The 12,906-nt window shown below is 40.6% G+C and overlaps 2 protein-coding genes across 3 annotated transcripts in view; both read left to right on the top strand.

Annotated features, from left to right (window-relative positions):
- Nucleotides 1-12,906, top strand: part of LOC127613356 (transmembrane channel-like protein 7) — a 249,308-nt gene that overhangs the window by 220,345 nt on the left and 16,057 nt on the right. The window lies entirely within an intron of this gene.
- On the top strand, nt 4,182-12,370 carry LOC127613383 (germ cell-specific gene 1-like protein). Its single transcript, XM_052084401.1, has 5 exons — nt 4,182-4,734; nt 8,407-8,454; nt 9,246-9,398; nt 10,277-10,388; nt 10,983-12,370. Exons 1-5 carry the CDS (start codon nt 4,446-4,448, stop codon nt 11,275-11,277), a joined length of 897 nt encoding a protein of 298 aa, XP_051940361.1. The 5' UTR covers nt 4,182-4,445; the 3' UTR covers nt 11,278-12,370.

Below are 12,906 nucleotides of genomic sequence, written 5' to 3'. Positions count from 1 at the left end.
TTATGACGACAGAGCATCACTGTAATGTGACTGTGTGGAAGCGGCAGTGAGGCGGAACTAACTACCGGTAATCCACACATTAGAATCGCATTTATAAAAAGCTTCCTTGGCCTAGTGCATAGGTGTCAAACGCCGGTCCTGGAGGGCCGCCATTCTGCACATTTTCTATCCCTCCTTGTTGCAACACACCAGATTCAAATGTTCAGACCACCAGCAAGCTTTGCACAAGCCAGATATTGTTCCTGTTCATTTGAATCAGAATGTTGCAATTTGTTGACACCTATGGCCTAATCCAACCACCACTTCCTTCCACATCGCCAACCCTTGCTCCTGTTAATCGATTGTCATGTTGTCATTTGTTGCTACTGTACGCGCCCGCATGCAGCTGCAATCATAAAACCGGTCGCACACCATCTACTGTCACTGTAAGCTGATTTCTGAGCACCCAGACAGTATGATTTCGAGGATCAGTGAACCACAGATTATGAGGACTAATCCTCAAGGGCTATCTGTTTGGGGGAAAATTCTACTCTTAGCAGCTTTGAGCGTGAGTTGCCGCAGAAATGCAAATGAAGTCTGTCGATCAAAAGCTTAGGCCGAAAACGTCGCACTCTGAATCCACATATGCTTTATAAGGTATTCAAAGCCAAATAAAAAGTTGCAATGTTGCCCACGCTTAATCTCTTTTGACATGGATACATCTGAAAAATACCCAAAGCTCCTTTTAGAGCCATCCATTTTCCTGCCTGGAGCAATGCAGCACCAAATTGAATTTCGGACCATTTTGTATATTAACATGAAATGATTCCCTCAAGGGACAATAATCACATCCTCGGTCCTGTCCTGTATATTTAATCTGTTTGTTCTTGCTGGGACACTGATGCATGCAAAGACAGCAGCTGTGCTGACATTAAGTGTAACAAAAGAGCATTACAATGCCTTTCTGACCACATTTTTTTTTGGTGATCTTTCATGATGCTCATGTGACCCACGGGCTTAGGCAAAGCTGTCAGGAAATGTGTGTGCTTTACTATTTCCTATCGAATCCTTAAGGATCCTTTCTCATACATCCGCCCGATGAATTGCCTACGAATTCGTTATGGATTGTCTCCTAGCATATGGATTAACGATGATGTGCTCCTGTCACCAGTGGATGCAAAGAAACTGTATATTTCATTCATTCATTCATTCATCTTCCGTACCGCTTGATCCTCACTAGGGTCGCGGGGGTGCTGGAGCCCATCCCAGCCGTCTCCGGGCAGTAGGCGGGGGACACTCCGAATCGGTTGCGAGCCAATCGCAGGGCACACAGAGACGAACAACCATTCGCACTCACACTCACACCTAGGGACAATTTAGAGTGTTCAATCAGCCTGCCATGCATATTTTTGGAATGTGGGAGGAAACCGGAGCACCCGGAGAAAACCCACGCAGGCCCGGGGAGAACATGCAAACTCCACACAGGGAGGCCGGAGCTGGAATCGAACCCGGCACCTCTGCACTGTGAAGCCGACGTGCTAACCACTGGACTACCGGGCCGCCCAACTGTATATTTGTGTATCGCAAAATATAGCTTCAACGTTAAAAGTGCTAAAAGTTTTTTGATTGGCATTGTCAAGGGCATTCTGTAGTGGGCTACTGGAGAACACTCCGCGGCCTCATGCTCACCTATTGCCTTGTTACCCTAGGTAAGCACTTTCTAATGGAGTGATACTATCACGAGCGGCCCAGTGCACTAGTGGATAGCGCATTGATCTCACAGTGCAGAAGTACAGGGTTCGATTCCTGCAATGGACTCCCTGTGTGGAGTTTGCATGTTCTCCCTGGGCCTGCGTGGGTTTTTGTCCGGGTACTCCGGTTTCCTCCCACATTCCAAAAACATGCATGGCAGGCTGATTGAAAATTGTCCTTAGGTGTGAGTGTTGATGGTTGTTCGTCTTTGTCTACTGCCCAAAGATTGCTGGGATGGCTGCAGCACCCCCCGCGACCCTTGTGAGAATAAAGCAGATCGGAAAATGAATGAATGAATGATACTATCACACAGAATGGTATTGTTTGATGTTACAGTGGGATTTTCTTCTCATCCGCACGCGTTTGCGTCATGAGGATGTCTGCCCTCCCTCTTTGATATGACGTCTTAAAGCGGCTTGCCTTTATGTTTCTTTTACAGTCATTGTCCATTTTTCAATTTTCTTTCACACTTGTCCTCATCTGGGATAAGCTGCATTATCCCAGATGAGTGGGCGGCCCGGTAGTCCAGTGGTTAGCATGTCGGCTTCACAGTGCAGAGGTACCAGGTTCGATTCCAGCTCCGGCCTCCCTGTGTGGAGTTTGCATGTTCTCCCCGGGCCTGCGTGGGTTTTCTCCGGGTGCTCCGGTTTCCTCCCACATTCCAAAAATATGCATGGCAGGCTGATTGAACACTCTGAATAGTCCCTGGGTGTGAGTGTGAGCGTGGATGGTTGTTCGTCTATGTGTGCCCTGCGATTGGCTGACAACCGGTTCAGGGTGTCCCCCGCCTACTGCCCGGAGACAGCTTGGATAGGCTCCAGCACCCCCCGCGACCCTAGTGAGGATCAAGCGGTACGGAAGATGAATGAATGAATCCCAGATGAGTTTGGACAAGGGCTGGGGTACACCCTGGATGAGTCGCAAGCCGAATAGCAGAACACGTACGTATAGACAAAAAAATCCTTAACACAATCTATGGACGAGTAAGGGTGCGCTATCTGCTTTAATTATCTGAGTCTTCCCGATGGTACACACAGTCTAAAAAAAAATATTTGCCACCGTATGGACAATGAATGCAAAAGAAACATAAAGGCAAGCCGTTTCAGAATGAGCTGTTTAAATTGTTGCGATCTTTGTTGATACACTACAGCAGGCATGTCCAAAGTCCGGCCCGGGGGCCAAATCCGGCCCGCGGTCGAATTTCATCCGGCCCTCGGCCCCTGTCATAAAATCAGTGCCGTCTGGCCCGCAGTTTGGGCGCAAACACGTGTTGCATTGACTGAGGTCTCGTAGACTGGTGAGTGATGTTTCATAGAGTACTGCTTCCCTCTAGTGGCTAAATGAGTAATAGCATTCAATAAATGAGTAATAGCATTTAGACACTAGAGGGCATCACTCACGAGTTAACAAGACATCACTCCGTGTTTATATTGACTGATATGTCATATTTCAAATGATCCTTGCAGTTGTGGATATGTGTATTGCCTGTTAATTTCCCTGTTGTTCGAGTCAAAGGTTTTGTGACTATTGAAAAGTCATGGTGATACATTTTATGTTTCAAATCAATCAATTTGCACTCAGCTACGGGAGACTTCTGTTTAAGAAAAAGTCAAGTGAATAAGCAGTTGCATGTGATATACCTGTTTCAAATGAACCAAAAGAAGTTCTTAAGATTGTTGAAATTAAAGTAAAAATGGAAATGTGAAACAGACTGGCTTACTAAAATTTGTTGAACAATATTGTTGTTCAATGTAAAGAATGTCAGCCAAGGTCGGCCCCCCGACATTTTACCACATAAAATATGGCCCCCTTGGCAAAAAGTTTGGACACCCCTGCACTACAGCATCATAATTTCTGATATAAACTGAATCAAACTCAACCACTTGATTCAAATTAGAGCATCTGTTTCAACTGTTTTCTTCCCAGGCTTGGCTGAGTCTGGTTCAAGTTCCAATGCATGGTCTTCTCGTTGTGGTTATTACAGACCTGCCAAAAAGGGCTGCCAGAAAGATGCTCATGTTAAATCTTCAAGCTTGTAACTAAATTTACTGGTACAGAACAGCAAATACATTTATTCCAATGAAATGAATTGAAATGGCATTAATACGTGTTTGTATGTTACAGTCCCCCTCACCCCGCGCACACATACAAAACATGTTTTAATAAAGAAAAACGGAACTGCGCTGTATTGTAAAAGGTTAAAACTAAAAACACAGTGAAGACATAAAAGAGAATGTAAATAAACCGGTTTGATGAAGTCCAATTAAGACAAAAGTCCCACAACACACCCCAAACGGAACTTCTTTTTCATACTTTTTCAGCTGTAATTTGGGAATTACTCCATTGTGAGGCAAATAAAGCTTTCCTATCTCATCTTATCTTATCTCAATTCAGAGTGACGCTCTAAGACGTCATATCAAAGAGGGAGGGCAGACATCCTCGTGACGCAAACGCGTGCGGATGAGAAGAAAATCCCACACTGGATGCAAGCAGGAGTCAAATCCTTTGACAACGTGACTTCCTATCAGACATTCATTGGCCAGCGAGTGTCAAATAGAAGAGGGGTCCAAATGCAGACCCTTGGCGAAGGGGGCGATGCGCGTGTCTTGCACTTAAATGGATACTTCCCGAAACAGTGGAACAATTTGATGCAAGTGGGATATAGCCTCCACTCTTTCACTTGTACCCATGAACTGGCCGCAATCTTCTAGACAATGAAGACAACTCGCAGATGCAGGACTCTCTTGTCGGTGGGCTTGAACTTCTTTGCCTTGTTCTTCGCCATCACGGCTTTCGTTACCACTTACTGGTGCGTGGGGACGCAGAGGGTGCCCAAACCCAAATGCAGCAAACTGCGGACCCACCAGTGCATCGACTACGGCGTCAACGAGACCGACCCAAACAAGGTGGTCTACAGCTGGGAGACCGGGGACGACCGCTTCCTCTTTCGACAGTTTCACACTGGAATCTGGTTCTCGTGTGAGGAGAACATCCACGATGAAAGTAAGACCACCACGCGCGTGTGTGTGTGCGCGCCCACGCGCATCAAAAGTTGTAGAATTGTTTGTTGCAGGGGGGTGTCTCCCTTCAACGAAATCCCACTCATCGAAATCTATTAAAACATCCTAAAATGAGAGGTGTAAAAATACACACTTGGCATTTAAGTAGAAATTCAGATAGCTGTATAAAACACTTTGGTAAAAGTAAAAGAACCGCTTTAAAGATATATGCAAAGTAAGTTTTTATTTGTTTATTTTAAAAAATCCAGCCTCTGAAATGTCGTAAGTGATTGTTACAGTCACTTAGCATACACAGTATACATGAACTAATTTGGGCTGGGCAACTAATCAAAATCACAGTGAAATGAAGTATATAAAATTTCTTTCATATTAATTCATTGTAAATGAGCTTTTATTGTACTGTAAGTCTGACCTATAAGGCCAATCAGGCTAAATCATTTATATATACAGTATATATAATGAATCTGATATTGTTGTATTATTTATCACGTGTGTTTGTTAAAAATGACATGGGAAGAGGACTTGCATATGAAATTGCATTTGCAATATTTACAATACAATACAATACATGCTGATTTATATTTGAACAATTGGATTATTTTTTAAAAATCATTCAGCCCTAAAGTTAACAAACAAACAAAAAACTTTAAAGCAACTGAAAAAATACACCAACTTTTTTTTTTTCCAGATTAGACAGAAGATGACGTTTCTTTAGACTGACACCAGGCACAACAAATTCATCAATACATCTAGGAGCCGACAACTTAAAAAATATATGTCTTAAATAGGGACATATATTTGTTTCTCTTGTTATGTCTTAATGATGTCATCTGCCTCACGTCCCTCCATGTCACTGTTTTTTTTCTATTTGTCCTAAAGATCTCAATCAAACCATTGACCTCCCCTTCACCAGGTTCAAAAAGTAACAAGCCTATTGTGGTTAAGAATTTATGGAATAAAAGATTGTAAGAAAGAGTTGTACTCAAGTAATATACCTGAATACTAATACTAATACTAATCTACTTAAGACAGCAACAAAGAACAGTCGACCCACACATACTCACAGTTTGGCACCTGTGGATTCTGTATTTGCAGATGGTTTTCCCCCAATATATTTTTTAATATATTTAAAAAATATTTGTTTTTTTCTCATTTTTTTCCAGATTTTTTTCCCATCTCCCTGCCATTTTTGTTGTTATTGTACTGACTGTTTATCAGTGTTTTTAAAAAAATACATTTTGCTGTTGTTTTTTTTTAGGTGCATTTTTTGGGGCTGTCAATTTCATGTGAATTTTCAATATTTGCGGGCTGGTCGACAGTATTATGCTTCGTTACTTCTCATCACTGCTTAAAATTTGATTTTCTCACACAATGGACACAACATTAGGAACATTGGAACTTTAACTCAATCCACGATATGAGCTGAATCAGAAAGTCTGCCTTTATAATAATTTGTAATAATAATAATAATAATAATAATAATAATGCTTACTGTTGATTGGCACTGTCTAGAAAGTATTATTTCATTTAAGATTATTGTTCAGAGTTTGACACCATTAATCCATTTTAAGATTAAGGACTCCATTTTACATTATAAAAATCTCACAGCACATCACCAGATGCAAGTCATAAAACGTATGAATACTGAAATAAAGTGGATCACGTTACAATTTTCTCACAAATATACGTACTCAGTGTGAATGTTGGGCCTGTTTAATTGAACGCAAAACTGATCTACTTGTGAGCAGCTTTGATTTATTTTGTTGTATGAGTGGCAACGCGTGGATACTCTATGTAGGTTTATTGTATTTTCTGCGATCTCATGAAAGAGCATTGAAGAGTTTTGCCTGTCACTATATGTCACCAACATAGATGCACAAAGATAGAGTTGTAGTTAATTTTTGGACAAATTAAATGAAATTGGTAAATTTCCTGCACCTCCTCTGAAAAACTCTTGCGGCACACAAGGGTGTCACTGCCCCCTGCTTGGGAATTACTGGTAGTTTGCCTTCTTGTTTTTGCTTTGTTATTGTGCAGCTTGCACCTAAGAGTTTTTGATCATATTTTCACCCATTCTTACAGCTACAGTTACATGTTTTTGGGAGAAACACAACAATCACTAAACATTATTGTCTTTGTATTATCAGAATTGGTGATACATAATGTATTAAACGTCATTTAATTCCGGCAAGTGTACCGGTACTTAGTAGAGTGCCCTGTGGGTATTTCAATGATCTAGTTATGTAAATTTGGCACACTTTATGGGGGCTCCATGGACTAAATCGTCAATTTGGAGGAATTTAAAAACTAAGATAAATTATTCTGTAGATTCACTACAAAATTTAAAATTGTTTCCAATGAGGGTGCCAGAATCGATGAGCATTACCCTTGAAATGACACTACAACACTACAGTCACATTGCTTTCTTATCTGTTCGTCACTCAGAGAAATATAATTGAAACAACACACATCCAGAGCTAGGGATTAAGGGGAAATCAACCCCAAATGTTTCTTTACAGTCATATATTTTATGTGCCCCCACTAGTCTTAACACAGCATTCGGAATTGGATTTATTTTGCATTTATGGAATATGACTTAAGCAGCAAAATCCAGCTATTTTGGTCCATCTCGGTGGGCGGCCATTTTGCCACTTGGTGTCGACTGAAAATGACATCACAGTTGCTCAGGGCTCAGATAACGACCAATCACGGCTCAGGTGCTTCAGTCATATTTCACAAACGCAATATTAATCAGGATACCGTGTTCAGACTAGTGGGGCTGCATAGAACATTTTATTGTAAAGAAATACTTTGGTTTGACTTCCCCTTTAAAGAACAAGAGTGAGGATGATTGTGAAGCCATTGTGTGCATTTAGAGGTCATGACAAGCAAGGTCAAAGCTGTTCTGTGGCCAGATTACTCCTCTGTAGCTGGCATTCCACAATCTGGAATAATAAATCGAGTCAATTTTCTATTTGATGTGATAACAATTGTATGACTAGTTTAGACCTGTGCCGCACGTAGTTACTTTCCGTCGCTCAGCAGGAAAAACAACACATTAGTTGAAATTATTCCTGAGGGCATCGCTCGGACATGTCTATCCATCTTATCAAGTGGCTGTATGTTGGAGGGAGAGCTGAGACAGCTTGAGTTAATAAGGATTATGTAACAGCGGCCTTGATGAGTTTTTCCTCAAAACAGCTGTTGCCAGCCCCTGACTACCTGATTATGTTCCTTCACAACAACTCCATCAACAAATTCTACTGAAAAAATGAGGTATCTCTTTGTTTGCTCCGTGCAAGGTGTCATTGCGTGTGTTATGTGTCATTGCAAAAAGTTTTTTTTTTCTTCCAAAACAGTAAAATAGTAGCTCAGGGTTTCTAGTCCTCTGTAAAAGGATCGTAACACACCGAGAGAAGAACCTGCTCTTACAGCTCTTGCCAAAGAATGGCTCTGCTTTTGAGTGACTGCAAACCATATCCACTTTTGAATCAATAATATGGTTACATTTCATGCTGCAAAGTGCATGGATTACTTAATGTCCCTTTTATTTTCAGTGACAGAAATGTACAATAAAATGTCAACTGATTCCTGTGTGCTTCATAACAACAACAACAACAACAAAAGTTAATCGTGTTATTCTTCATGGTCTTAGGCGAGAGATGCCGCAGCTTCATTGATTTGGCTCCCGCATCAGAGAAAGGTGGGTGTTCTTTGATGGATTTGACATATTACAAGCTAAAATGTTTAGTCCATTGTTCCCCTCAAATGATACAATTATATAATATAATACCATTTTTCTTGCAGATGTCTGTCCCTGAGCAGGCATTTTTCTTCCCTCCCCTCCCCCCTCTCGATTTTTAAATTATGGTTCAATTAGATGGTTACACCATCCATTATTAACAGGATGAATATTTATCTTGAGTCTCATAAAAAGGAAGGCCATTGATTCTCTAATCACTGGCAGACTGACAGTAAATAATGCCTATGTTTTGCTTGAGACACATCGTGTCATGTATTACTGTTGAATGAAATGTTGTATGTTGTTTTGTAAAAAAAAAAAAGGAACTGGGCCAAAATATGAAGCATTATGCATATGGATCAATCACAAAAAAATTATTTCCTCCGATAGGTATACAGTATGTCTGGATTCTAATTGTCAGAGTGAATAAGCGAGAGACAACATTTATAAGTGCTGTCACATTTCATTTGGTTTAATGTAAGACTTTGGAAGTCTTGAAGGAGAGTTTTAACATTGGATATACAATACAATACAGTTTTACCACATGATGATGTATAAAGTATAACACAATGCAATGTTGAAATATCCTAACAGAAAATGCATACCATTTGTTCATTAAAACCTTTAAAAATGTGGTTCAAAAACAGAGGATCGTCAGTCATGCTGTCACTTAATTTGCATGATTCTGGCCGAGGTGATCAAATATGACAATGTCCGTTATATGCATTGAATGCGTGTATCTTATTTGTCAGGGATGCTGTGGCTGTCGCTGGTTTCGGAGATGCTGTACATAGTTTTGCTGGTGGTGGGCTTCAGTCTCATGTGTTTGGAGCTTGTCCATTCCAGCAACATCATTGATGGACTCAAGCTCAATGCATTTGCTGCAGTCTTCACTGTGCTGTCAGGTTGTCACCATCTGTTTATAATTGCTTGAGCAACTATTTACAAATATACACCCCATTTAGCAATGTGTCCAATATATTAATATCATTTGCTAAAGTATATGGCTGCACAGCATTATAAGGACTGGTTTCATCATAAACAATGACCGAAAACATTGGAAGACACTCTCAGTGCCGTATTTTCCGCACTACAAGGCACACTTAAAAGCATGTCATTTTCTCAAAAGCCGAAGTGTGGTTTATAATCCAATGTGCCTTAGATATGGATCAATATTCCAACTTCTTGGATGGAGTATTATAAACCTCCCGTAAAGTGCTTTGTTTTAGCTGCAGCAGTTGTGAAAGCTCTAATTAAATATGTTGTATTGTATTATATTGCATATTATATATTTTATTATTTAGCTCCATCTAGTGGATGCATAACGCAACCACAGCCACTATTGTAGCTTCTATTTGTTCTATGCGCCTTATAATGCGTTGCACCCTATCTATGAAACCAATTTTAAAATAGACCATTCGTTGAAGCTGCGCCTTATACTCCAAAGTGCCTTATAATGCGGAAAATACGGTATGTTACAGCAAACTGCAAACTCGTTAACAAGCAATGTTAAATAAATAATGTGTAGTCTTATAACTATAAAGGAAGCCGTTCAAATATAGAGCTCTTGTACTGGATGCCATTAAATTGTGTTGTGTGTAATTAATGTTGTGGCTCATGTGTGTTAACATGCTGCACCCAATTCTGTGTTCAAGACGCTCTGAACCACAAGTTTAATTGGAGAACATTCAAACTGGCGTGTTAACGACTCAACTAGAAAAACTTTTAATGACTTAAGTAGGAAAGATTTTGCATGTTTCTAACCTCCTCCATTTGACTGCAGGTCTTCTGGGCATGGTGGCTCATGTGATGTACACTCAGGTCTTCCAGGTCACCGTCAGTCTGGGACCTCCTGATTGGAGGCCTTATAACTGGGACTATGGATGGTCTTTCTGGTATGACTCAGTATACAACTGGTTGTTATTGGATGGCTTCTTAACATTAATATATACCTTTTAGAAAAACGCAACACAAAGAGAGATGCTACAAAGTAAAACAAAAAAAAAACAATCCATGCAACCACTTCTCTTAGGTCCACTCTCACCTCTCCCCTGCATCACTGTCACTAATGAAAACCCAAAAAAAACAAAACAAAGCTCCATGTTATTCAGGATTAGGCTTTGATGTCAAAGCCCCAATACAGGCGCGATTGGGATTGCATAAGGGGATGATATTTCACGCCTTTACAATACGTGCAGTGTGTGAAAAATTAATCTGTGAGCCGAAACAATTTTTGACCTTTTAGAAGCATCAGTCCAACTTGGGTGATCAGTACACGAAATTATGATTTGATTGTCTGACCTCACACATGACCCGCTTTACTTGAGGAGAGCAGAAGGACTTAAAGGGATTGACACTAATCTAGGCAAACACACTGTGACGATATTAAATGCGATTTGGATTGAGCACTTGCCACCTTTTACCCGGAGGTTAAAACTGGTAACTAACTCTCTCTTGTGTGTGTGTGTGTGTGTTTCATATTATATTAGCATGGCCTGGGCATCGTTCACCTGCTGCATGGGTGCATCGGTAACCACACTCAACTCCTACACAAAAACTGTCATTGAGTTCAGGCACAAGCGCAAGACCTTTGAGCAGAGCATTCGAGAGGAACACGCAAGGGAGGCTTTTGAATATTTCCGAGAGCCGTTGGTGCACTCCATTTCTAAGTCTGTCGAGGTCTATTCCAGCCAGAGCCTTAAGAGCGGCAGGAAAACACCCATACCAGCGGACTCCTTAGACCTGAGTGACATTCGGCCCTCATTGGGGGAAGAGCAGTGCTGAAACTGAGAGTACAGCTTTATTTGAGGCTGCTTAGTGGACGGAGGAAGGCTGGTGGTGTTCATTTCGAGACAGCAACACCAATGAGCAGTTCAGGCCAGATATTTAAACACTGCCTTAATGGAATCTACTCCCCAGAAGATGGAGATGTCGAACAAGCCAAAACAGCAGAAAAAAAGACTGACAGGTGATGGTCAGGTGTTGTTTTATAAAATGTAGATGTTAAAGAAAGTTTTAGAGTGAATTCCCACGATTCCAGTGAAGGTCACAGATGCTTCTAGCCTTACTGTACATTTTGTGAAAGTGCTGTATTAATAAGGTTGTGTTGAGTTTTTCTTTAAAATAAAAAAAGATCAATGTGACTGTCGAACCATAATATGCAATGTTTTTTGATTTACAATTAAAGCAACAATTGCTTGCAGCAGCTTGTCTTGTGCCTAAAGACATAAAATTGTGCTGTTGTGTACCATGTGGATTGGGCGTGGTATGTTTCTCCAGAGTAGTGGTTCTTAACCTGGGTTCGGTCAATCGGTCTCAGTGGTTCGACGGAGCTTCTGCCATGGAGGTTCAGGCACACCTGACTCAACATGTCAATCAGTTACAACACGCCCACTAGGCCACCACCGGCTGCAGATGATCACATTACATTGCTTGTCCAATTAGTGCTGTTTAGTTCACTCAGTGGTCAACGTGTGACTGTCGTGATAGTACGTCATAATAATCACCAAAAAAACGTATGTCTTAAAATCCTATTTACTTTTTTTCTGTTTTTAATAAATGTTTAATAATTTTTTTATGTCTTGAATTTGTAAAAAAATCTTTTTTGTTTTTCACTAATGAAGGGTTCGATAAATGTGCGTATGAACTGGTTGGGTTCAGTACCTCTAACAAGGTTAAGAACCACTGCTCCAGAGTATGATGGGGATCTGGGTGTTTACAATTGCAACTCTCTCACTTTGTCTTGATCCAGACTGGCAACCACAACACTTTGCTTGGAACTTTGCCACTTTATGAAGGATTTAAATTTCTGATTTGTGATGTTTCTGTTCAATGTATTCTGCTTCAGTTTGAAGACAATAAATTCTACATTGGAAAACGTGTCGTTTTAAAACTGTGTTTGACCAAACAGTACGGTTAACTTATCAGTACCAGCCAATTCGGGACCAAGTCTGAATAGACGTTTAAAAATATCTTTGGGAGTGACAGAGTTAATTATCAGACCAAAAACATTCGAAAAAGAGTAAGTCAACAAATGGCTCTGATTAATGGATGATTTTTTTTGTTTTTCTTTTTGTTGTATGTGTTAAAAATTAATCTGTAGTTATTTCAGAATACAAAAGTAAGTGTTTCTGTATAAATGATATAGTTAGAGCCCAAAATCTTTCATATTGTGGGACAAATAAAACACTCACATGAAAGTTTGAGCCACACTCACAATAGCTTAGTTGGTAAGGTTTCGGTTTGGCATACGGGAGACGATGGTTTGAATCCCTTATTCAATCCGTGGTGGTTGGAGCACTCGGGGCAGTGACCCCCAAACTAGATGAGTGGTTGCAACAGATCCCGGGAACAACATCGGACATCTCAGTCCAGAAATGTGCAGTACTGGGAACAGCAAGGATACTGCGCAGA

Source organism: Hippocampus zosterae, chromosome 13 (assembly GCF_025434085.1).
Source record: "Hippocampus zosterae strain Florida chromosome 13, ASM2543408v3, whole genome shotgun sequence".
Classification (NCBI taxonomy): Eukaryota; Metazoa; Chordata; class Actinopteri; order Syngnathiformes; family Syngnathidae; genus Hippocampus; species Hippocampus zosterae.
The sequence above is the reverse complement of the archived record's forward strand: the minus strand, read 5'-3'. Positions and strand labels throughout refer to the sequence as shown.

Excerpts from the sequence above, each read along its gene's own strand:
- LOC127613383 (XM_052084401.1), top strand. The coding sequence starts at position 4,446 with ATGAAGACAACTCGCAGATGCAGGACTCTCTTGTCGGTGGGCTTGAAC. Across the intron at positions 4,735-8,406 it reads GGAGAACATCCACGATGAAA|GCGAGAGATGCCGCAGCTTC; the intron begins GTAAGACCACCA and ends TCATGGTCTTAG. Across the intron at positions 8,455-9,245 it reads GGCTCCCGCATCAGAGAAAG|GGATGCTGTGGCTGTCGCTG; the intron begins GTGGGTGTTCTT and ends CTTATTTGTCAG.